This window comes from Chrysemys picta, chromosome 5, assembly GCF_011386835.1.
Source record: "Chrysemys picta bellii isolate R12L10 chromosome 5, ASM1138683v2, whole genome shotgun sequence".
In the NCBI taxonomy this organism is placed as follows: Eukaryota; Metazoa; Chordata; order Testudines; family Emydidae; genus Chrysemys; species Chrysemys picta.
In genome coordinates this window covers 144,059,890-144,085,524 of record NC_088795.1, presented here as the reverse complement: position 1 = coordinate 144,085,524, position 25,635 = coordinate 144,059,890, and the positions used below count along the sequence as shown (strand labels likewise).

The 25,635-nt window shown below is 54.4% G+C and overlaps 2 protein-coding genes across 2 annotated transcripts in view; both read left to right on the top strand.

Moving 5' to 3' along the window:
• The first annotated feature begins 2,559 nt into the window (after nt 1-2,559).
• LOC135984057 (N-acetyltransferase 8-like) overlaps nt 2,560-25,635 on the top strand; it is a 436,601-nt gene continuing 413,525 nt past the window's right edge. The window contains exon 1 of the mRNA XM_065598455.1: nt 2,560-2,693. The gene's annotated coding sequence lies outside the window, so the exon portion shown is untranslated. The remainder of the gene's footprint in view (nt 2,694-25,635) is intronic.
• On the top strand, nt 2,689-4,064 carry LOC122173194 (N-acetyltransferase family 8 member 3-like). Its single transcript, XM_065598454.1, has one exon. It carries the CDS (start codon nt 3,258-3,260, stop codon nt 3,927-3,929), a length of 672 nt encoding a protein of 223 aa, XP_065454526.1. The 5' UTR covers nt 2,689-3,257; the 3' UTR covers nt 3,930-4,064.

The window sequence follows — 25,635 nt, the reverse complement described above, 5'->3', positions numbered from 1 at the left end:
GTAGCCCCGGTCTCCTGCATGCTAGCCCACTGCCCCAGCCACTAGCCCACACAGCCTGGCTTCTGGCTGTTAGCTGCTGCGTGAAGTGGCCGAGGCCTGACCCCCAGGGAATGTGCCTCGGCCGCTGGCGGGGGGGTCGTGCTGTGATCCCCTTACAGAGATGGGGACTCCCAGCCACAGAGCAGCTCGTTTGGTGCCATGCAAAGGCGACGAGACACAGCTGTAATCTGCTTCCACGCCCAGGAACCAGCTTGAGCTTCCGCCAGCAAGGAGGGAAGCAGTTAGAGGGGGGGGCTCTGGAGTGCGTGGGGGGGGGAGCAGCTTATTGCTGGAGTGCGGCTGTCGGGGGAAAGCTGAACTGTTGCAAAGACCCCGTCCTGTCCCCCCAGGCAGAGCTGCCTGCGTCAGGCTCTCTCTAAAGCCTGCTTTCCCTTTAAGCAGCCTGGGCCCTGCCAGCTGGCTGGATTCCCGGGGAGGGCGGCTACATCTCGGCTCTGGGCAGCTAGCGGTTGTATCACCGCTGCTCTGGAGCTCCTGGCTGGAAGTGGGGGGCTTTCCCTCCGGCTGGGAGGCGCCTGGCTGGGTCTGTGCACAGCTGAGTTCTGCAGCTGGGAGAGGGGGTTGGGGACACTGCAGAGTGTCGCTGCAGCCTGGGGGTTTGCACAGCCACAGAATGATGGCTGGCCTGGGGGGCCCTGTGCCATGGTCAGGGCCGGCTCCAGGCACCAGCCCACCAAGCATGTGCTTGGGGTGGCACCTGGAGGGGGGCGGCGCGGTGCTCCGGCCCGAGAGCGGGGCCACGACTGGGCTCGCCGCCCTGCCCGCAGCGCTCTGGCCGCCGGGGACAGCGGAGCTGCAGCCGGGCCCTCCGACCTCACCCCGGCACTCTGGCCACCAGCGAAGCCGCGGCGGGCTCGCCACCCTCCCCCCGGCGCTCCAGCCGGGCTTGGCGCCCTCCCCTGCCACGCTCCCCGTGGGCGGCGGGGGTGGGGGGGGCAATGGGAGGCTTTTTTGCCTGGGGCGGCAAAAAAGCCAGAGCCGGCCCTGGCCATGGTGCTAAGGGGCTGCTCGGGAGAGGAACAGGCTTTGCTCCTGGCTGCAGCTGGGAGCGTTTCCTCCTCGGCTGCAAAAGCAGGGACTGAAACCGCTTCCAAGGCCCTGAGCTGGCCAGCCCGCAGTGCCCATGCAGGGGCCGTGGAGGTGGGGGCTGTTCCTGGGGACTGGCTGGCCAAGCCGCGGCTACACTGAGCTTTGGAGCCCAGGGTGTTCTGAGAGCAGGGGAGAGAACCCAGGCGTCCTGCCCAGCCAGGCAGCAGAACAGGTGTGAGCGGGCGAGCAGTGACTGCTGCGCTCCCTCTCCAGAGCTTCCCGCGGTGCCTGGGTGTGTAAGGGCCAGGCCGAACCGAGGGGATCCGGCGCACGTCAGGCCCTCCCCTGTGCCGGGCATGGAGCATTTCCCCGAGAGCAGCCGTCGCTCACCATGCCCCAGAGCAGCCGAGCTTCTGAGCAGCACGAGGGGCCTGTGGTTAGAGCCCATGGCTGGGAGTCAGGCCATCCGGGGTCTCCCCAGGGAAGTGTTAGATCCACAGAGCTTTGCACCAAAGTGTGTAAGGCCAGGTGTGCAAAGGGAGGCACTGAGCAGCCTGCCCCCATCACCAGCAGTGCCAGGCTCCCGGGTCAGTGCCCAACTCACCACCCGGCAGCTGCCTGGGATGGCTGCTGGCCTCCTGCGGGGGCTGGGTTCGGCTCACGTACGCCCACGACAAGGCCGGGGAGAATTTCCCGAATGTTTTTCTGTTCGTTGTGATCACTGGCTGGGGGAGACCAATCAAACTGCCCAATGAACGCTCCGGGGGGCCTGGCGAAGTGGCCGTGCAGGAGGTTTATGGCCGTTCGTGCCTTAAAACAATCCCCGAGCTGTGTGCCTGCCATGGTGCACGGAGCTGGACACACTGAGGGCTGTTGGCCAATGCCCAGGGAGGACGGGAGGCCCCGGCTGTGTAGCTGGCAGTGCCAGGCAGGGTAAGCGAGTCTGGGCCGTCCCGGGCAGCATGGGCCGTTGTGCCTTGTTCTATGGCCCAAGCGCTGGGGCTCCCACCCCTTCCGTCCCACCCCTTCGTTCCTCTCTATCCAGCCAACACCTGCCCCCTCTGGGGTCTCCCAACCCCTCCTGCTGCCCAGGCTTCCCCTCCCATCCCAGGGCTGGTCCCCCTGCCCTGCTCCTTGCTGGGGAAGGTGAAAGAGCAGAGGAGGAATAGGGAATCCAGGAAGTGCCCCATGGAGTTGAGGAGCTTCCTGTGGGCTTGGTCCCAGCTGATGGTTATTGTCCTTTGTTTTTATAAATTAATGGAGATATCCTATCTCCTAGAACTGGAAGGGACCTTAAAAGGTCATTGAGTCCAGCCCCCTAGCAAGACCAAGTACTGATTTTGCCCCAGATCCCCAAGTGACCCCCTCAAGGATTGAACTCACCACCCTGGGTTTAGCAGGCCAATGCTCAAACCACTGAGCTATCCCCCCCAGCAGCATGGGGCAAAGGCCCCAGATACAGAGTGAGTATCTTCTCCCACGAGTCCAGGAAACCTCTTCTGCTCCCGAGCGTGGAATCTCCGGGGACTCGGGATCTAGGGATCTGCTCCCAACACTCCTGCAAGGTCAGCAGGTCTTCCTGAGCAGCGCTGCACCCCCGCTGGGTAGGTACCGCGCTGGGCAAGGGGACGAGGGTGACGGGATCACTGCACTGCAAGCTGCTCTGGGTGTGGATCTGGGGGAGCGGGAGAGGCTGATCCACAAACACCTGCCGTCCCCTTCCAGACGGGATCACAGCCCGTTAGTCTGGGGAGCTGCTGAGAGCGTGGGGCATGGAACCTCCACGGCCAGCCTGTCGCCAGCTAGCGCTGGCATTTAAAGGGGCAGTGTCCACCTAGTGAAGCCCCCTGTCCTGCCCCCACAGCCCCTCTACCCTGAGCCCCTGCGAGAGAAAGTCTCCCCCCGTCCCCGACCCGTTCCTGGTGCTCCTCTCGCAGGGCAGGGCTGATGGGTGGGTGCTGAGGTAGCTGGGAGTGGGGGTGATTAGATGGCAGGGCGGTGGGTGGAGGCGTGGAAGGTGTTTGCCAGGAGTCAGTGAGGGTGGGGGGAGCCCAGTGCAGCGAGAAGCCAGGGGCACTGCGGGAAGTGGCCGGTGGATCAGCAATGTCCCAACCCGCTCCCCTGGTTTAATCTCTGTCTGCCCTAGGGTGCCTGGGCTGAGCGGCCCCATGGCCCCGTACCGCATCCGGCACTACGAGGACGGTGACTACGAGGCCGTGTGCACCATGTTCGGACGTGGGATTATGGAGCACACTCCTGCTGCGTTCATCTACATGCTGAAGTGTCCCCAGGCCCAGCTGCACTTCCTGGGCCTGTTCCTGGTGGTGCTCGCAGCCTCCGAGTCCCTCCTGATCTCCCTCCTGGCTCTCCTGCTCGGTCTCACTGGGGCCTGGTTTTACATCCGGTCTCTCTGGAACGATTACGCCCAGCAGTTTCTTCACAACAACCTACTGGACATCCGGAGAACCTACCTGGAGGCAGCAGACTCTTGTCTCTGGGTGGCAGAGGCTGAGGGGGCGGTGGTGGGCATGGTGGGGGCCGTCCTACCCGAGGACCCGTCAGAAAGGGGGTGCGCCCTGGAACTGAAGCGTATGTCTGTGGGGAGGGAGCACCGGGGCCGGGGCATCGCCAAGGCGCTCTGCAGGACGGTCATCCGCTTCGCCCAGGAACGCGGGTACAGTGCGGTCGTGCTGAACACCACCATGGTTCAGTACTCAGCCCAGCAGCTGTACGAGAGCATGGGCTTCCGGAGGGTCTCGCAGAGGTCCCCATCGCTCCTCGCCAGCTTCCTGCAGTTCTCCGTCTTCTATTACCGATACGAGATTCCAGGGTCTCGCTGAAGGCTCAGGGGGGGCGATTCTTCGCCTGCCTGCTCAGCCGCTGGGAGCTTTGCCTGGCTTGTTAATTAACTCCCAGCAAGTTGCTACTTTTTTACCTTTTGGGTTAAAAAATAAACTGAGCTTGGAGGAAAAGTCTCACATGCGTGACACTGTTCTTGTGCTGGCTTGGGATTATTGTTACCCCAAGGGCTCCACCTTCCCCACAGCCGCCTGGGTCCCCTGGATCTGAACTTCACCCCTGGAGCTGAGCCGGCCGGGATCAGACTCACCCCCATTTGCTCAGTGGTTCCTAGTTGACCCCTGACCCCTAAAGAACCAGGCAACCCTGGCAAGGAAACCTGAGTTTTAAGGTCAAATTCTTCAGAGACCACAGAAACAGCATTTGCACACAGGACAATAGAGCTGGGCTCTGTGTGGCTTGCCTCTGAGTTTATAACACCAGGGTTAGCATTTGCTGTGGCATTTGGGGTTGCTGGCTTTGGGCTGCCCTTCAGTGTCGGGCAGTCTGGTCTCATGTGGCCCAGCATACCAGTGATAGCATGTAACCTGTTCCGTCCTGGGATGTGAGTTCCTACCCTCCGGGCCCCGTTAAACTCCTTTAGAAGAGTCAGGTTTACTTTTAAATCCTTCCCTCCTCTTGAACTGGGGAGAATGGTGATTAGTTTTCCCCGGGGTTTTACACCCTTCTCGAGCCCTGTTTTGGATATGGGCATCCGCAATCTCTGCTGCCCGTAGGACTGACTCAGGGTCCCTGTCACACACAGCTGCTCTCACATTGTCAGGCACAATGTCTAAGAACTGTTCCAAAGTTATTAAATCCAGCAGTTTTTCAAAACTCCCATGCGCCTTAGCTCCCATAACCCACTTTTTAACAAAACCCATCAGCTTATGAGCACATTCTACAAAAGTACAATCCTTAGACATTTTAAACTCTCTAAACTTAACTCTGGAGTAACCTTGAACCGCCTTAACACAGAATCCTTAAACCGCCCATAATCCAAGGCTTCTTGTTCCCCCAATTCATTAAATACCTCCCTGGCTTTTCCAGTCAGTCTGGTCAGCAGGACAGGCATTCGCTGACCCTCGGGGATCTGGTACAGATTGCAAAGGTGTTCAAAGGTAGACAAAAACTCCTCTGTATCCTCAGTATCATTGTAAATGGGACACATCCTTTCCCAGTTTTTCTCATGGCGGGGTGGAAGTGGAGTACCAGGAGGGGATGACTTTCTCCGCTCTTCCATTACTTGGAGCTGAAGTCTGGCCGTCTCCTGTTCCATCTTGTGAGTCTCCTGCTCAGCAGCGAACAGCTCTAGACGCCCCTTACGGGCTCTCTCTTCTCTCTCTCATCAGCCTCCTTCATTCTTTGATCGGCTTCTTTCTCTAATTCCGCTATTTTCTGCTTCTCCAGCAATCGAAGATCTGCTAGCTTCTGTTCATGCTCAAATTGCAGTTTATTTGTTGCCTTTTGCACTCTAATTTTTTCTGCATCTTCTGTAGCCTCAGGTAAGGGCTGTGCTTTTGCTCCCTGATCACTGGCTATTAACAGATTTCTCAGTTCTTCTTTTGTAGCTTTCTTTCTAAAGCTTATCCTCTTTTCTGAACACAAATCTTTCAGGGCTTTTTTGCCAAGTCCCTCATATGCTCTTTGCTCAGCCATTGCAGCAGCTCTTTAACCCACAAAACTCTCAATCCCGAAATTCAAATTTGGACAGCGCGGGGTTCTGACCCAAAGCTTAATTGACCTGGTTCTGTGGATCCAAGCACGACTACACCACTGTGACAATGCGGCTCTGGCAGAACCCAACTGAGAGTGCCAACTCAGGACAAATTGCTCAAACAGGGCAGTTGCAGCCCAAGGCTGGGGTTTTTCCACCTCTAAGGCAAACCAAACCAGACAGACTAAGAGGACTTTGGTCTCACCCCACTGGCTAACCGCAAGTCTCACAAGCAATTTCCTTAGACACTCCGGTTTCCCAGTATCACCACCAGTACCACTCCTTATGGGGACAAATGGTTATGAAAACCAATACCGCAGTAAAAGAAAAAAGGTTCTGCTGATCCCAAAGGACCAAGCCCCAGACCCAGGTCAATATACAAATCAGATCTTACCCACAAATCACGCTGTTGCCAATCCTTTAGAATCTAAAATCTAAAGGTTTATTCATAAATGGAAAAAGATAGAGATGAGAGCTAGAATTGGTTAAATAGAATCAATTACATACAGTAATGGCAAAGTTCTTGGTTCAGGCTTGCAGCAATGATGGAATAAACTGCAGGTTCAAATTAAGTCTCTGGAATACATCCCCCGCTGGGATGGGTCCTCAGTCCTTTGTTCAAAGTTTCAGCTTGAAGCAAAGTCCTTCCAGAGGTAAGAAGCAGGATTGAAGACAAAATGGAGATGAGGCATCAGCCTTATATAGTCTTTTCCAGGTGTAAGATCACCTCTTTGTCCTTACTGTAGAAAATTACAGCAAAATGGAGTCTGGAGTCACATGGGCCAGTTCCTGCATACTTTGCTGAGTCTGAAGGCATATTTGCCTTCTCTCAATGGGTCCATTGTATAGCTGATGGTCCTTAATGGGCCATCAAGCAGGCTAGGCAGAGCTAACACCAGTTTGTCTGCGATGTCACCCAGAAGCATAGCATAAGTTTGCCATACAGACAGTATAGAGCCAATATTCATAACTTCAACTATAAAATTGATACACACATATAGACAGCATAATCATAACCAGTAAACCATAACCTTGTCTTAGACACCCCATTTGACTCCCTTTATACAAGATTTGGGTGCCACTACAGGACCTTGGTTGCAACAATGATCTATATGGTCCCAGTTTATGTCAATAACATCACAACCTGCTTACAGCATTATATTGACCGTCTAGTCCACACAAAAAGTTACAGAACCCTGCTTAAGAAAAAGACTATTTGTAAGAAATCTAAAAGGATTAAGTTAGAGAATCGTGAGGGGACAAACATGAGATATAAAACTTGGTAGCTGTATATTAAAAAAAAAAAGGTTTTTCTGACTATCTGTGTTTTGTTAGAAGGCCTTTGCCCTTAAGTGAGCTAAAAAAGTTTTAATGAAGCATCTTGGTTTGTTTTCAAGGAGCTGTATGTCTTTTAAATAAAAATAGATAAATTGTTTGTGAGAATTAGTGTGTGTGTGTGTGTGTGTGTGTGTGTGTGTGTGTGTGTGTGTGTGTGTGTGTGTGTGTGTGTGTGTAAAAGAGACCCATTTATAGCAAAAAGCTGAAATGTATGTTGCGGTAGGGGGGAAAAAATCCTAAAAGTGTTAGTTCAGACATGCGTTTGAGTACAATAGAGTTAATATAGAGATATACCTATCTCATAGAACGGCCTTCACTAGCAGGACCAAATATTGATTTTGCCCCAGATCCCAGGGGGGCAATGCTCAAACCACTGAGCTATGCTTAGTCTGTTGAACTGAATGGGTTTAACCACTCACACCCCTCACTGAATAGCCAGGGTGGCTGCAATTACTTACCCTTGTTGCTATAGGGTTACATTTGATGGGAGTGCACCCATAGTAAGGGGTGGGTGGGGGTGGATGGTGAGTTCTGCTTAATATGAAATGAAATTAAACCTCAGGAATTCACAGATGCTATTGGACAGTTTAAATATAACCCCTGGGGTTGGTAGAGCACTATTGGCCAGTTTAAAAGACCCAGGAGTTGGTGGGATGCTATTGGACAGTTTAAATATAACCCCTGGGGTTGGTAGAGCACTATTGGCCAGTTTAAAAGACCCAGGAGTTGGTGGAATGCTATTGGACAGTTTAAATATAACCCCTGGGGTTGGTAGAGCACTATTGGCCAGTTTAAAAGACCCAGGAGTTGGTGGAATGCTATTGGACAGTTTAAATATAATCCCTGGGGTTGGTAGAGCACTATTGGCCAGTTTAAAAGACCCAGGAGTTGGTGGGATGCTATTGGACAGTTTAAATATAACCCCTGGGGTTGGTAGAGCACTATTGGCCAGTTTAAAAGACCCAGGAGTTGGTGGAATGCTATTGGACAGTTTAAATACAGCCCAGGAGTTGGATGAATGCTATGGGTCATTCTTTCTAGGAAACAACCCCACTCCCAAACTTTAAGCATGAAAGAAACATGTTTTTAAAAAACAACCAAGCCCCAAGACATTCATTGATATCTGCAAAGGCCCCCCACTTGGAAATGGGTACTGTTTAATACTGTAAGAAAACCACAAATGTATTTTAACTTAAAGGGGGGAAAAAAGAAAAAGAAAAAAAAGCCCTGTTGTGCAGACAACATGCTTTCACTACCCCAGATCACAAAAGGGAATGCTACGGGCAGGGTTTAAGATCAGCAAGGATTTCACTGTTTAGCCAAGCTGGTCACCTGCCAAGCTGGTCGCCTGCCATATTTACTGTTCTTTCTACACATTGGGATGTTTTTTTCCTGCAACCGCAATAAGGATTCTTTAAAATACAGCCAGCTCTCCTGGACCCCTTTGCCCTTCATGTTATTCTCCCAGGGGATCCTGCCCATCTGTTCCCTGAGGGAGTCAAAGTCTGCTTTTCTGAAGTCCAGGGTCCGTATTCTGCTGCTCTCCTTTCTTCCTTGTGTCAGGATCCTGAACTCGACCATCTCATGGTCACTGCCTCCCAGGTTCCCATCCACTTTTGCTTCCCCTACTAATTCTTCCCGGTTTGTGAGCAGCAGGTCTAGAAGAGCTCTGCCCCTAGTTGGTTCCTCCAGCACTTTCACCAGAAAATTGTCCCCTACACTTTCCAAAAACTTCCTGGATTGTGTGTGCACTGCTGTATTGCTCTCCCAGCAGATATCAGGTGTCTTCCAGGGCTTGCAGTTTACTTGCTGCCTTTTGCATTCTAATGGCTTCTGCAGCTTCTGTAGCCTCAGGTAAGGGCTGTGCTCCTGCCTCCGGATCACTGGCCATTAACAGATCTCTCAGTTCTTCATTTGTAGCTTTCTTTCTAAAGCTTATCCCTTTTCTGAACACAAACCTTCCAGGGCTTTTTTGCCAAGGCCTCATATGCTCTTTGCTCACCCATTGCAACTGCTCTTTAACCCACCAAACTCTCAATCCCAACATTCAAATGTGGATAGCGCGGGGTTCTGACCCAGAGCTTCATTGACCTGGTTCTGTGGATCCAAGCACGACGCCGCCACTGTGATGATGCTGCCCGTGGGAGCCAGCTGAGGTCATTCGATCAGGGTGAACTGCAAACAGAACAGGACAGACAAACCCCAAACGCTGGTGGATCTTCCAATACTTAGATTTACCAACCAGCACAGAACAGCTCCTGTATTACCTCACTGGTTACTCAGACATCCAAACAACGCAGTTCCCTTAAAGTGCCCAGCCTCAGGCCTCCGTCCAGACACACCCGTCAGATATGATGATGATTACGGAAAATCTGATCTCATCATATAAAAGAAAAGGTTCTTCCAGCCCCAAAGGATATAACTGGACACACCCAGGTCCAATTATAACTTAGATCTTACCCAAAATACACGCTAATAGCCAATTCTTATTAACTAAACTAAAATTTATTAAAAAAGAAAAGAGAGAGAGTGCTGGTTAAAAGATCAATCTACAGACAGACTTGAATTCAATTCTTGAGGTTCAGATGCGTAGCAGAGATGAGCCTGTAGTTGCCAAAAGTCCTTTTAGAAATAGTCCATAGGTTATAGTCCAATGTCCATATTCAGGGTGACTCCAGTCAATGACTGGGGACCTCAATCCTTGTGGCTGAAGCCTTCCCCCTCTTGAAACCCAAAGCAGATCTGAGATGAAGAAGGATCATGTCCCAAGGTTCTTATACATTTCCAGCAGCCTTTTGGCCTGAGAAAACAATAGGCTTAACTCTTCTTCCAAACATCCTGGCAATTAGCACAGGGTAATTTATCCATTAAACAGTTCAGATACAGGTTACTACAACTTTCAGAGAGACATAGAGACAATAATACTATTTCACTCCAGTATCTTCCTAAATATTAATACTCCTTTTTTGATCTTTGAATCAAAGCTACAGCGATAGACAAGACTTGTTTGCTTACATCACAAGATTGAGCAAACACCTCCCCTTCTACCTCTAACAATGCCGGCTGCATTTCAAAGCTCTATTCATTTACAGATCTTCCTAACCAGTCTCTACAGTTCGGCCATAGGTCAGGTCAGTCTGTGACATAATTCTGGACTGTCATCTTTCAATGAGATATTATATCATACTCATAACGTCACAGGGAGTGGAACTGCCTAGTGCCTGGGAAGGGAAGCGGGTAACGGATGAATGGGTACAAACCGTAGCAGAGACAATAGCTGCTTTGCACAAGCAAGTGGCAACACAGCTAGGCATAGTACAGCAATACACAGACAACAAACTAGGCTGGGGAAAACCTCCTTTGATATGGGAACTAGGCCAACCAGTAATGTACAGAAAGTTTTCAGCAAAGGAGCACTCTTTGACCCACACCTGGGATGGCCCCTGCTTTATTGGGAATCGGGCCAGCCCCAGTCAGTGCCGTAACAAGGACGAGGCGAGTGAGGCACTTGCCTCGGGCACACAAAGCCGAGGTGCGCAGAAAACAGTAGAGAAAAAAAAATGTTGCTGGCACGGAGATATTTATAACCCGGGTGATCTCCCCCCTGGCCCCACCTGCCGCCTCCCCCGAGTGTCTCCCAGCCCCGACTTGCTCCCCCCTCCCCCCGGCTGGAGCAGAGAGTCCCTGTCTTTCCTCTGCAGCAACTGCTGCTGCAGGGTCCTAGCGCCCCCCATCTCGACTGCCAGGGCAGACTGACTCTGAGCCTGCCCTTCCCCTCAGACCCTTCCCTTTTCTGGCAGGACCCTCCAGCAGCACAGGGGGCCCTCCAACCCGCAGTCACTACTCCTGCCCCATGCTGGGCAAGGGGCAGCCCCATCCCTCACCCCCAGTGAGTCAGGGGCAACAGCAGGGAGGAGGCGCACGCAGCACCTCCCGGCACCCACCACAGGGGAGGCGAGGGAGATTCCTGGACCTGAGAGGGGCCCTAGGAGCACATGCAGTGACAGTGGTGGGGGTGAATGTGCTGCTGGGGGGGGCGGGGAAGGGGGGCTCCTCCCCCAGAGCTCGCTGCTGCCGGCAGGGAAAGGGCTGGGGGGAGTCCTCCTCTCTGGCCCTGTCCCGGAGCAGCCTGTCTGCACCCTAAACTCATCCCCAGCCCTGCCCCACCCCAGAGCCCACACCCTCAGTCAGAGCTTTCACCCCCCCACTGCACCCTCAACCCTCTACCCCAGCCCTGAGCCCCTCCCACACCCCAAACCTCCCATTCCCAGACCCAGACAGAGCCCTCACCCCTACTCTCGCCCTGAGCCCCTCCAGCACCCCAAACACCTTATCCCCAGTCCCAGCCAGAGCCCTCATCCCCCACACCCCAACCCTTTGCCCCAGCCTCTCCCACACCCCAAACCTCCCATTCCCAGACCCAGACAGAGCCCTCACCCCCACCACTCCTACTCTCACCCTGAGCCCCTCCCACACCCCAAACCTCCCATTCCCAGACCCAGACAGAGCCCTCACCCCCACCACTCCTACTCTCACCCTGAGCCCCTCCCAAACCTCCCATTCCCAGACCCAGACAGAGCCCTCACCCCCCCACACTCCTACTCTCGCCCTGAGCCCCTCCCACACCCCAAACCTCCCATTCCCAGACCCAGACAGAGCCCTCACCCCCACCACTCCTACTCTCACCCTGAGCCCCTCCCAAACCTCCCATTCCCAGACCCAGACAGAGCCCTCACCCCCCCACACTCCTACTCTCGCCCTGAGCCCCTCCCACACCCCAAACCTCCCATTCCCAGACCCAGACAGAGCACTCACCCCCCCCACACTCCTACTCTCGCCTTGAGCCCCTCCCATACCCCAAATCTCCCATTCCCAGCCAGAACCCACACCCCCCCCACACTCCTACTCTCGCCCTGAGCCCCTCCCACACCCCAAATCTCCCATTCCCAGCCAGAGCCCACACCCCCACACACTCCTACTCTCGCCCTGAGCCCCTCCCACACCCCAAACCTCCCATTCCCAGACCCAGACAGAGCCCTCACCCCCCCACACTCCTACTCTCACCCTGAGCCCCTCCCACACCCCAAACCTCCCATTCCCAGACCCAGACAGAGCCCTCACCCCCCCACACTCCTACTCTCACCCTGAGCCCCTCCCACACCCAGACAGAGCCCTCACACCCCCACACTCCTACTCTCGCCCTGAGCCCCTCCCACACCCCAAACCTCCCATTCCCAGACCCAGACAGAGCCCTCACCCCTACTCTCGCCCTGAGCCCCTCCAGCACCCCAAACACCGTATCCCCAGTCCCAGCCAGATCCCTCATCCCCCACACCCCAACCCTTTGCCCCAGCCTCTCCCACACCCCAAACCTCCCATTCCCAGCCCCAGCCAGAGCCCTCACCCCCCCACTCCTGCTCTCACCCTGAGCCCCTCCCACACCCCAAACCTCCCATTCCCAGACCCAGACAGAGCCCTCACCCCTACTCTCGCCCTGAGCCCCTCCCACACCCCAAACCTCCCATTCCCAGCCCCAGACAGAGCCCTCACCCCCACCACTCCTACTCTCACCCTGAGCCCCTCCCAAACCTCCCATTCCCATTCCCAGCCAGAACCCACACCCCCCACACACTCCTACTCTCGCCCTGAGCCCCTCCCACACCCCAAATCTCCCATTCCCAGCCAGAGCCCACACCCCCCACACACTCCTACTCTCGCCCTGAGCCCCTCCCACACCCAAACCTCCCATTCCCAGACCCAGACAGAGCCCTCCCCCTCCCCACACACTCCTACTCTCACCCTCAGCCCCTCCCACACCCCAAACCTCCCATTCCCAGACAGAGCCCTCACCCCCCCACACTCCTACTCTCACCCTGAGCCCCTCCCACACCCCAAATCTCCCATTCCCAGACCCAGACAGAGCCCTCACCCCCCCACACTCCTACTCTCGCCCTGAGCCCCTCCCACACCCCAAACCTCCCATTCCCAGACCCAGACAGAGCCCTCACCCCCCCACACTCCTACTCTCGCCCTGAGCCCCTCCCACACCCCAAACCTCCCATTCCCAGACCCAGACAGAGCCCTCACCCCTACTCTCGCCCTGAGCCCCTCCAGCACCCCAAACACCGTATCCCCAGTCCCAGCCAGATCCCTCATCCCCCACACCCCAACCCTTTGCCCCAGCCTCTCCCACACCCCAAACCTCCCATTCCCAGCCCCAGCCAGAGCCCTCACCCCCCCACTCCTGCTCTCACCCTGAGCCCCTCCCACACCCCAAACCTCCCATTCCCAGACCCAGACAGAGCCCTCACACCCCCACACTCCTACTCTCGCCCTGAGCCCCTCCCACACCCCAAACCTCCCATTCCCAGACCCAGACAGAGCCCTCACCCCTACTCTCGCCCTGAGCCCCTCCAGCACCCCAAACACCGTATCCCCAGTCCCAGCCAGATCCCTCATCCCCCACACCCCAACCCTTTGCCCCAGCCTCTCCCACACCCCAAACCTCCCATTCCCAGCCCCAGCCAGAGCCCTCACCCCCCCACTCCTCCTCTCACCCTGAGCCCCTCCCACACCCCAAACCTCCCATTCCCAGACCCAGACAGAGCCCTCACCCCTACTCTCGCCCTGAGCCCCTCCCACACCCCAAACCTCCCATTCCCAGACCCAGACAGAGCCCTCACCCCTACTCTCGCCCTGAGCCCCTCCCACACCCCAAACCTCCCATTCCCAGCCAGAGCCCTCACCCCCCACACTCCTACTCTCGCCTTGAGCCCCTCCCACACCTCAAACGTCCCATTCCCAGACCCAGACAGAGCCCTCACCCCCCACACTCCTACTCTCGCCTTGAGCCCCTCCCACACCCCAAACCCCTCATCTGCAGCCACAACCCACTGCCCTCATCCCTGCACCCCATCCCTCTGCACCCCTCCCATCCCCAAACTCCCTCCCAGAACCTGCACCCCCTCCCTCTGCACACCTTCCTCAGCTCTGACACCACAGAGCCTTGTCTGTGTCCCTGTCATAAATATAAAGGGAAGGGTAACAGCCCTCCTGTGTACAGTACTATAAAATCCCTCCTGGCCAGAGACTCCAAAATCCTTTTCCCTGTAAAGGGTTAAGAAGCTCAGGTAACCTGGCTGACACCTGACCCAAAGGACCAATAAGGGGACAAGATACTTTCAAATCTTGGTGGGGGGAAGGCTTTTGTTTGTGTTCTTTGTGTAACCCTTCTGCCCATCTAAGTTGGCAGCAACAAGGGCCGGGTTCTGTATCTAGGGGTTCCGTTTCAATAACGCAATGCAAAACCGGCTCGAGCCCCCACCCAGTGACCTGGGACAATTACATACCACCCCCTGGGCACCTCTAAGAGGCAATACTTCCCCTCTCGCAAGCACGGAGTCTGAGTGTAACAGAAAATGTTTAATAACATGAGGTAAACAACATCAGCATTAAATGGAAAAAACACCACAACTAGAGTTTTTAGACCAAACCATGAGCGAAGACCCACCCCAGCAAATTGGGCCGTGTCCTCTCCCGTTGGTTCTTGAAACCAGCGACCCAAGAATCACCAAAGTCCCAAAAGTCCACCAATCCCAAAGTCTCTTGGGTCCAGCAACCCAAGAATCACAAAAGTCCCAAAAGTCCAACAACCCCCCAAAGTCTCTGTCCATGATCAGTGCAACCCCAGAGTTCAAAGGGGGGGGTGAGCAGGGTGTTAAGGGGCACCTTACGTGATCCGAGGCCAACCGGCTGCTTCTCCGTGGGGTTCCACTGCAGCCTTCACCACGAACTGCTCCACTCCACCCGCAGTCCCACAAACTGCTCTGGCAGCCGCTCCGCTCCGCTCACCGACCTGTGAGCTGCGCCGCTCCGCTCACCGACCTGTGAGCCGCGCCGCTCCGGTCCGCTCCGCTCCAGCCGTCCCTTGGGCCGCTCCCACAAGGCTCTGCTCTGCTAGCTGCTCCTCCAGCCGCTCCATTCACCGACCTGTGAGCCGCTCCGCTCACCCCCGCTAAGCTAAGTTAGCTTAGCAATATAGCTTCAGGCTCCCCCACTAGTTAACACAGCCTCAGTGATCTCAGCTCTTAGATAGCTTTAGCTCTTTTGTGATTTCAGCTCTTAGTGATTTCAGCTAGTAGTAGGGGAGCCCCAGTGCTGGTGCACTATTGGCCCAAAGCGAACTCAGCTCAGCAGTCTGTAACTAGACTCCTAAGGGAATCAAAGTTAGCTCCAACATTCAACAGTGGAGAGAGGAAATAGTGCAATTGGTGTTTCAACCCCCTGAGGGAGGAAGCCACACCATCAGGTACATATACCCATCCTCTCTCAATTCACTGGGTTTTGTAACCCATGCCCCTTGACAAGCAAATGCTACTTAGGTAATGGTGAATGACTCACTCAGTCCTTCTGTCATACAACAGTTCCACTGGCCTTGATTCACAGAATCAGGGTAACAAAACTTTATTCTTCCTGCCCCAATAACAGAGAAACTGGGGATCCCACACCAGCCAAAGTAACCACTTTGAGTTGCTGTGGTTTCATGCCAGGCGAGTGGGTGTGCCTATGCAAACAAGATCAGCCCCTGGAGTTCTTTTCCACCCTCGCCATAATTCACCACCAGATGTCAGGGTAGAGCTCATCCTGACTCTGCTTACATCTGTTTTGGGGGTTGTTCGCTCTTGGGACTGAGAGGGACCAGACATCAATCCAGGTTCTCCCCATCTTTCTGAACAAGTCTCTCCTATTTCAAACTTGTAAGTAAACAGCCAGGCAAGGCGTGTTAGTTTTTATCTTTGTTTTCTCAACTTGTAAATGTACCTTTTTGCTAGAGTGTTTATCTCTGTTTGCTGTAACTTTGAACCTAAGGCTAGAGGGGATTCCTCTGGGCTCTTTAAGTTTGATTACCCTGTAAAGTTAGTTTCCATCCTGATTTTACAGAGATGATTTTTACCTTTTTCTTTAATTAATTTAATTAATTTTGGTGCTGGTTGCGTTGCCAGTTCCGGTTCTGGGACTGGCTTTGGCTGGGTCTCTGGGATTGGATCCACTACGGCTGTTGCAGTCGTTGCCAGGTCTGGCTAAAGACACAGATGTTATTAATATACGCCACGGCAAAACTCTCCATCCCCCTCAGTAGCTGATCCACCAGGCGCTGGAAGGTGGCCGGCGCTCCCTTGAGGCCGAAGGGCAGGGTTAGGAACTCATAGAGCCCCAGAGGGGTGATAAAGGCCGATTTTAACCTGGCATCTGCATCCAGTGGCACTTGCCAGTAGCCCTTTGTAAGATCCACGGTGGTAAGGTACCGAGCACCTCCCAGCTTGTCTAGGAGCTCGTCAGGCCTGGGCATGGGGTAGGCATCGGCTACAGTGATGGCATTGAGCTTCCGATAGTCCACACAGAACCGGATCGACCCGTCCTTTTTGGGGATCAGCACCACGGGCGAGGCCCAAGGGTTGGAAAATGGCAGGATCACCCCCAAAGCCAGCATGTTCCTGACCTTTTTTTTTTAGGTCCTGTGTAGTTTTTTCTGTGACTTGGAAGGGGGAGCATTTTATAGGAGGATGTGATCCTGTCTCCACCCAGTGGACCGTCAGATTAGTGCATCCAGGCTGATTGGAAAAGAGCTGTCCGTACAGATGCAGCAACCCCTTTGATCTCAGCTCGCTGGGCCGGGGTCAGCCGATCCGAGAGGGGAATTGTTTCCAGGGGGGAGCCAGCTTTTGTTCCAGGGAACAGAGTTACTAAAGGGTTATTTTCCTGCTCCTCCCAAATGTCAAACACCCACATTCCCCCTGTCATAATATGGCTTCATCCTATTGACGTGATACCCCCGGCGGTGGTGGGCCCGGTTCGACAGCTCCACCACATAGTTTACCTCATTTAGTTGCTTGACAACCTTGAAAGGACCTTCCCAGGCGGCCTGTAGTTTGTTTTTCCTCATGGGGATGAGAACCATCACCTGATCCCCTAGGCGTGGGTCCACGCCATGGCATAGGCACGGGCCCATGCCGTGTAGTCATACCAGACCTTCTGCTTCCTCTGGGCTCTGGCCAGATTCTCCCATTTGTCTTTTATTAAACCTCTCCACCAGCCCATTGGATTGGGGGTGATACACTGAGGCCCAGCTGTGCTGGACCCCACATTTCTCCCACAAGCACCGGAGCACCAATCCAATGGGCTGTGGAGAGGTTCAACGGAACGCTAAAAATGATGCTAAAAACATTTATAAACCAGCACCCGCAGGACTGGGACAAGTACTTACCTCACCTGCTGTTCGCGTACAGGGAAGTGCCCCAGGAGTCTACTGGGTTTTTGCCTTTCGAACTGTTAAATGGCAGGAGGGTAAGGGGGCCCCTAAACCTAATAAAAGACAAATGGGAGGGAAAGGTCACTCCCAATTAAGAGTCAGTGGTGGAGTAAGTCCTAACCTTCTGGAAAACACTTGCTGAGCTCATGGGCCTGGCCAAGGAGAATCTGGCCAGAGCCCAGAGGAAGCAGAAGGTCTGGTATGACCGCACGGCGCGGGCCCGCGTCTTCACCACCGTGGCGTATATTAATAACATCTGTGTCTTTAGCCAGACCTGGGAGGACCACGTGTCCCAGGTTAGACAAGTGCTGGACCGACTCCAGGAGGCTGGGCTGACCGTAAAAGCTGAGAAGTGCAAGGTGGGGATGGCCGAAATACCCTACCTAGGTCACCGGGTGGGGAGTGTCTGCCTAAAGCTGGAACCAGCCAAAGTGGAGGTGATCAGAGACTGGCCTGCTCCACAAACCAAAAAGCAGGTCCAAGCCTTTATTGGGATGGCAGGGTACTATCGGAGGTTCGTGCCCCACTTTAGCTCCATAGCCACCCCCATCACTGAGCTGTGCAAGAAAAGGAAGCCAGACAAGGTGGTCTGGACCAAGCAATGCTGGAGGCTCTCTGTGCACTGAAAGAAGCTCTGGTCAGTGGCCCAATTCTGGCAAACCCAGACTTTGACAAGCTCTTTATGGTGTTCACCGACACCTCAGACACAGGACTGGGGGCGGTGTTAATGCAGGAGGATGAAAAGGGGAAGAGACACCCCATCGTGTACCTGAGCAAGAAGTTGCTACCCCGGAAGCAAAACTATGCAGCCATTGAGAAGGAACGCCTGGCCATGGTGTGGGCCCTCAAGAAACTAGAGCCATATCTCTTTGGGCGACACTTCACCGTGCACACCGACCACTCTCCCCTGACCTGGCTGCACCAGATGAAAGGAGGCAACGCCAAGCTCCTGAGGTGGAGCCGGCTCCTGCAGGATTATGACATGGACGTGGTCCATGTGAAGGGAAGAGACAACCTGATAGCGGATGCATTTTCCCAGAGACGGGGCCCTGAACTTCCCCAGGTCACTGGTCCGAGTGACCCCGCTCAGTTCAGTCTCCAAGGGGGGAGAGATGTGATGCAGTAGGGAGCGGGGCGGATTGACCTGGGAATGTCGTCTAGTTTTACTGGCACTGTCTGCATGGGGGATGGGATATCAGGGGATGACTTTATTTGAGGGACGATACCTGAGCCTGTAACCTGAGCCGGGAGGGGGATGGGGCCAGGTGACACCTTTGCCCGGGAAACTGGACAAAGGCTGGAGGAGGAGCCGGGGGAGGGTGGAAGGACACGGCTGCAGTGGAGTTTCAGTTTGAAGCTGGCTGAGGAAATGGAGGGAACCCCCCAGGGTTGGGGTCTAAGCTCCCTGCCCCCCCCCCCACTCCAGAGGGACCTGGCTGAGGGGTCCTGGTTGTACCTACAAGCTCTGCTTGGGACTGTGTTCCTGTCGTCTAATAAACCTTCTGTTTTACTGGCTGGCTGAGAGTCACGGTGAATCGCCAGAAGAGGGGGGTGCAGGACCCTGACTTTTGATATTCTTATATCCTTACTAATATGTGTGAACAAAGACACTGTGTGTTGCTTCTCATACAATCCTAGAATAATAGAATATCAGGGTTGGAAGGGATCTCATGAGGTCATCTAGTCCAACCCCCTGCTCAAAGCAGGACCAACCCCAACTAAATCATCCCAGCCAGGGCTTTGTCAAGCCTGACCTTAAAAACCTCTAAGGATGTTGTCATAAACATACAGTTAAGGGTTAATTCTTCTTTTACCTGTGTAAGCAGAGTCAGGATGAGCTCTACCCTGACATCTGGTGGTGAATTGTGGCGAGTTTTGGAAAAGAACTTCAGGGGCTGATCTTGGTTGCGTAGGCACACCCACCCGCCTGGCATGAGCCCACGGCAGCCCAAAATGGTCACTTTGGCTGCTATGGGATCCCCAGTTTCTCTGTTATTGGGGCAGGAGGAATAAAGTGCTGTTACCCTGATTATGTAAATCAAGGACAATGAAACTCTTTTATGACAGAGGGTCTCACCATCACCTAAGTAGCACTCGCTAGAAAAAGGACATGGGTTCCAAAACCCAGTGAATTGAGAGAGGTCAGGGATGGGTATTTATAGTGGATGGTGTGGGTACTCTTTGAGGGCTGGAAATATCAATTGCACTATCTCCTTTCTCCACTATTGAATAGCAGAGCTAATTTTGATTCCATTAAGAACCTAGTTACAGGCTGCTATGTTGAGCTCGCTTTGGGCCAATGGTGCAGCAGCACTGGGGCTCCCCTACTACAAGGTGAAATCAATAAGGAGCTGAAATCACTGAGTGCCGTGTTAAGTGGGTGGGGGGCTGAAGCTATATGACTGAGCAGCTGGCAGAGCGGTGCAGTTGGCGGGACAGTTGGTGGAGCAGAGCGGCTCACGGGACGGCTGGTGGAGCAGAGCAGCTGGCGGAGCGGCTTATGGGACGGCTGATGGAGCGGAGCAGCTGGTGGAGCGGCGCAGTTGGCGGGACGGCTGGAGCGGCTCACGGGACGGCTGATGGAGCGGAGCAGCTGGTGGAGCAGCGCAGTTGGCGGGACGGCTGGAGTGGCTCACCGGATGGCTGGTGGAGCAGAGCAGCTGGCGGAGCGGCTTATGGGACGGCTGATGGAGCGGAGCAGCTGGCGGAGCGGCTTATGGGACGGCTGATGGAGCGGAGCAGCTGGCGGAGCGGCGCAGTTGGCGGGATGGCTGGAGCGGCTCACGGGACGGCTGATGGAGCGGAGCAGCTGGCGGAGTGGCGCAGTTGGCGGGGCAGCTGGTGGAGCGGAGCAGAGCAGCTGGCGGAGTGGCTTGCGGTGAAGGCTGCAGCAGAACCCCACGAGGAGGTGGGGCAGTCAGCCTTGGACCACGTAAGGTGCCCCTTAACACCCCGGGGGGGGGCGGGGCATTTCCACCCAGGCTGGGAGGTAAAACTCTGCAGATAAACTTTTGAACTCTGGGGCTGCAACGACCAGGGACAGAGACTTTGTTTTGTTGGACTTTTGGGTGATTTTTGGGTTGCTGGACTCAAGAGACTTTTGGGGTGTTGGACTTTTGGGACTTTGGGTGATTTTTTGGGTTGCTGGACTTAAGACCCTGAGGGGAAAAGGATACTGCCAAACTTACTTGGGGGTGGGTCTTTTGCTCATAGTTTGCGGTATGAATCCTGTTTGTGGTGTTTCCCCAACATGATACCGCATTGTTTCCCTCCTTTATTCAAAGGATTTTGCTACACTCAGACTCTGTGCTTGCGAGAGGGGAAGTATTGCCTCTTAGAGGCGCCCAGGGGGGTGGTATGTAATTGTCCCAGGTCACTGGGTGGGGGCTCGAGCTGGTTTTGCATTGCATTATTGAAACGGAACCCCTAGATACTGAACCCGGCCCTTGCTGCTGCCAACTTAGATGGGCAGAAGGGTTACACCTGTAAAGGGTTAAGAAGCTCACATAACCTAGCTGACACCTGACCAGAAGGACCAATAAGGAGACAAGATACTTTAAAAATCTGGAAGGGGGAAAAAGTCTTTTGTCTGTGCTGGGTGTGGGCTTTTGCCGGAGACAGAGAAAGAAGGAGCCATCCCACCCCTATAGGGTAGTGAGTATTTAGAGAAGGAATGAGTTAGGTTACTTTTATTTTCCTGTTTGTGAGTTCTTCTGCGAATAAGAGGGAGGGTAAATGTGGGTTCTTTGTGTAACTTTAAAGTTTTGCCCAGAGGGAAAACCTTTGTGTTTTGAATCTGATTGTCTGTGAGATTGCCTTTCATTCTAATCTTACAGAGGTATTCCTTCCACCTTTTTTCTTTAATTAAAATTCTTCTTTTAAGAACCTGATTGATTTTTCATTGTTTTAAGATCCAACGGTTTGGATCGGTGTTCACCAGGACTAAGTGGTGATGGGATATTCTCAAGCCTACCCAGGAAAAGGGGTGTAAGGACTTGGGGAGGATTAGTCTCAGGCCTGCCCAGGAAAGTGGGGGTTAGGGACTTGGGAGATATTTGGGGAAAGGCAGAGTTCCAAGTGGCTCTCCCTAAATCTTTGGTTAACTCGCTTGGTGGTGGCAGCGTACTGTTAACCTAAGCTGGTAAAAATAAGCTTAGGGGGTCTTTCATGCGGGTCCCCACATCTGTACCCTAAAGTTCAGAGTGGGGAGGGAACCTTGACAGATGTAGATTCCTCCACCTCCCTAGGTAACCCATTCCAGTGCTTCACCACCCTCCTAGTGAAATAGTGTTTCCTAATGTCCAACCTACACCTCCCTGTAACAAAGCGGCCTCTGGTGGGACACAACTGAGAGTATCAATTCAGGACAATTGCTTAGAGCAGACGCTTCGCAATTCAGCACTGAGCTTTCCATCCGTTAGTCTCCTGCGCTTCTTGCATTTGATGTGTCCCGTAGCAGGAAACGTCTGCTCGCATGTGTATGTTGCGCCAAAGATTGACATGAGCTTTGCAATTCCGTGCCAGAGAATTAGACCGGGGTATTCAACCACCGTTCTTGTAAACCTTTCCTCTTTAGCTGGTTAATTTCATCTTCATCCAGGGCATGGACATGAATTAATTCCTCCTCAAACTTCCTTTTATCACCCCCAGAGCTCTACCATGCTACTCCACATTTGTTCAGATCAAATGCAAATGGATTTGAGAGCGCTGAGAGGCAGGGCTTCAGAGCTCTCCGAGAAGAAAAGCAGTTCTCGAAACGCTCTGCCAGTGTAGCCAGTGCTTGTTTGTGAACTGACGGATCAGATTGGGTTCCTTGATCAGTGTTTGTCCAGCATTTTTTCAAATGCGGGCAGTGAGTGTCGTCACATGGAGGTAACTGAGTTGACATTAACTGCAGGTGTAGCATGAATTTTCTGACACTAGCAATTAGTGTGAGCAAGAAGTGATTTTTTCCCCTGCAACGACTCGTTCAACACGTTCAGTTGACCAGTGATGCTGACGAGAAAAGCCACATCCAAAATTCAGTTTTCATCTTCCAACTCTGGGTACCTTTGAGATTTCTGAGCAAGAACCTGCTGGATTTCTGGTAGCAGTGCCAGGAAACAGCCCAGGACTTTACCACGGCGTAACCACCGCACTTCAGTGAGCGTGACGAGGTCTCCATCTTCTGTTTCAATTTGGTCCACAAGTTCCCCACCTGGATGGTGACGCAGGGGACGAGCGTGTATGAAGTGAACAATCTGCACCACGTTGTCTATTACAGCTTTCGGTCTGTCTCCCTTGTCAGGTTTAGCGCAGAGCACTTCTTGGTGTATGACGCAATGCACCCCAAATATGTCAGGGACACAAGCTTTCAACAAAGCACAAAGCCATGGTGTGTTCCTGGCATGGAGGGGCACCCATCTGGTGTAACCCGCTTCCAGCAACAAGGGCCTTTCCCAGCCGCTTGGCTAGTCCCTGCTCTGCCCCCCGCCCCACAGGCACTGCCCAGCCCTCCACAGCCCCCAAAGTGTGCACCCCCCCTTCCCAATAGCTGACCCTATAGCGTGCCTGCCACTCAATGAGCAGCCTAACCCCCTACCCCCAGCCTCCCTACAACCCCCCCCAATCACTGACCCTCCCCAGCCCACCTCCACCTGCCCCATGGCCCAACAGCTGGCTAGGGAGGATGGGCTGGCAGGCCGTGGGGAGGGGGTAGCAGCCCTGTTTGCTTCACAGCTTAGCTGATTAATCCAAACAGATGCAATCACCTCCCTGGCGGGTCCCCCGTCCCCCCTCCCCCCCGCCCATTCTGCCGCCCGAGGGCACAGAGCCTCGGTCACTGGCAGGCAGCCCAGCCTGGCTCCTACACAGACGGAGCGGGTGGGAACCCCAGCACACTGCGGGCGCTCTGTGCTCAGCCCCTAGAGTGTTGCTAAAGCAAACAGCCCCGGCCCAGCGTCCTGCCCACCGACCGGCAGCCAGGTACGGACCAGCACCACAGCCCTGTGTCAATAGGGCCCAACAAGCCACCCATTGTACCTGCCAGCGGAGCTGGGCCCGAGGAGACGGGTGCTCGGCCTGGGCCTGGCTTCTGGTGCCAGGTGGCAGCTTCCGAGGCCTGGGGAAGGGGGGGCTGGACCGGGCTGGTGCAGCATCACCGGGAGGAGAGGGCTCCGCTGCTGAGCTAGTAGGAGAAATACGATGTGCCAGGAAAGGGGGGTCCTGGTTCCTTGGGCTCTTGGCTTCTCTCCTCCCCGGCCTGGGCAGCGCCTCTGGCAGCGCTAATGCCGTCGTTATCCTTCTGGATTCTTCCCATTCCCAGCAGCAGCCCCAGTGCTGGGGGCTGAAGGACGCAGGGGGTTAGGCCATTTTCCACTGCATGTATCTGATGAAGTGGGTTCTAGACCACGAAAGCTTATGCCCGAATAAGTTTGTTAGTCTCTAAGGTGCCGCAAGGACTCCTCGTGGTTTTTGCTGATACAGGCGAACACGGCTACCACTCTAGGCATTTTGTATTATCTGCAAATTTTGCCACCTCACTGTTTACCCCTTTTTCCAGATCATTTATAAATATGTTGCATAGGACTGGGCCCAGTACAGACCCCTGAGGGACACCACTATTTACCTCTCTCCATTCTGAAAACTGACCATTTATTCCTACCCTTTGTTTCCTATCTTTTAACCAGTTACCAATCCATGAGAGGACCTTCCCTCTTATCCCGGTGCAGGTTACTTTGCGTAAGAGCCTTTGGTGAGGGACCTTGTCAAAGGCCTTCTGAAAATCTAAGTACACAATATCCACTGAATCCCCTTGGTCCACATGCTTGTTGACCCCCTCCAAGGATTCTAGTAGATTGGTGAGGCATGATTTCCCTTTACTAAAACCAGCTCCGTCCTCATACCCCGCTGTAGGCAAGGCAGGGCTGCTCGCCTCAGCACAGTCAGGGACTGAGGCACAGAGCGGCTAAGTGACTGGCCCAAGGGCACCCAGGCAGACTGTGGCGGAGCAGGGCATAGCACCGGCGTCGCCCCAGTCCGAAGCCAGTGCCGTAAGCACTGCACCACCCAGCCTTGCACTGGGAAGGATTAAAACCAGGCATTCCTCCCGCTGCGGGGCCTGCTCTCCACCAGCCCCTGGGGCCCGGCTCAGCGGCTGCAGGAGTCCCTGCCCTGGGAATGGCTGGGGAGCAACTGAATCCCGGCTGCTGGCTGGTGACAACAGTGCAGGGCTTTCCCCCTGGGCGGCACCACCCAGCCAAGGACCCCAACGGATTGGCACCTCCCAGCCCCTGTGCAGTGTGGGGCCAGGGTCCTGCATGGCACTGGCACACCAGGCCATTGGGGTCACGCCGCTCTGGGAGACCCGTAGCTCCGGCTAGCCGCCCACGTCCAGTCTCAGCTGCCCTCCCCTGGGTACGTGCCCAGCCGGCTAGCCTGAGCTACTGCGTCCACACGGCTACTTTTAGCCCGCCAGCTCAAATCAGAGCGAGCACGTCTCCGTCGACTGCCCTGGGAACCAGCCGCCCAACTGTGCCCTTAGGGCCGAGGACACGAACCCCCAGACAGAGCTGTGTGCTCCGGCCAAGCGGGGCGTTTGCACCCTCGCTCGTCTCCTGCCACGGCTGCTGCTGCAATCGAGACACCTCGCACTGCCTGGACACGGGTGAGCGAGCGGGGCTGTCAGGGAGGTGCCGAGGACTCTGGGCTGTGAGGAGCAAGAGCAAGTGAGCATGTGCACCCAGGGCTGCCATGTGCCCGGCCCACACGGGCCAGCAAAGAGAGGTCGATCTGGATAGGGTCCGTCTCCGAAAGGACATTGCACAACTAGCGGGTTCAGAGGAGGGCAATGGGGACCAACAAGGGCCTGGAAAAAACTGTCCCATGAAGAGATCAACGAGCCTGGGCTTGTTCACTCTTATCCGTCTCATTTCTAAGGTGACGTGCTCAACATGAATAAAAGAACGAATGGGCTACAGAACGAAGATCCAGCGCTTCTGTTCTCCTTGTCTCAGGATACACCAACAAGGGGACAGCCAACGAACGGGAAGGGTGGGACATTATAAACCTAGCAAAGGAATTGCCTTTTCCACACAACACATAGCCAGCCTGTGGAATTCACTGCTACTGGATGTTGTGGGGGATGAAAAAATTGGCAAGATCCAAGGATTGGTCATTTCTGTGGATGACAGGAATGAGACATGAACTTGTCAAAGAAGAGTGGGTGAAAATTCAAATGAACCTTCATGGAGGTTTGTCATAACTATAAAGGGAAGGGTAATAGCTCTCCTGTGTACAGTACTATAAAATCCATCCTGGGCAGAGACTCCAAAATCCTTTTACCTCTAAAGGGTTAAGAAGCTCA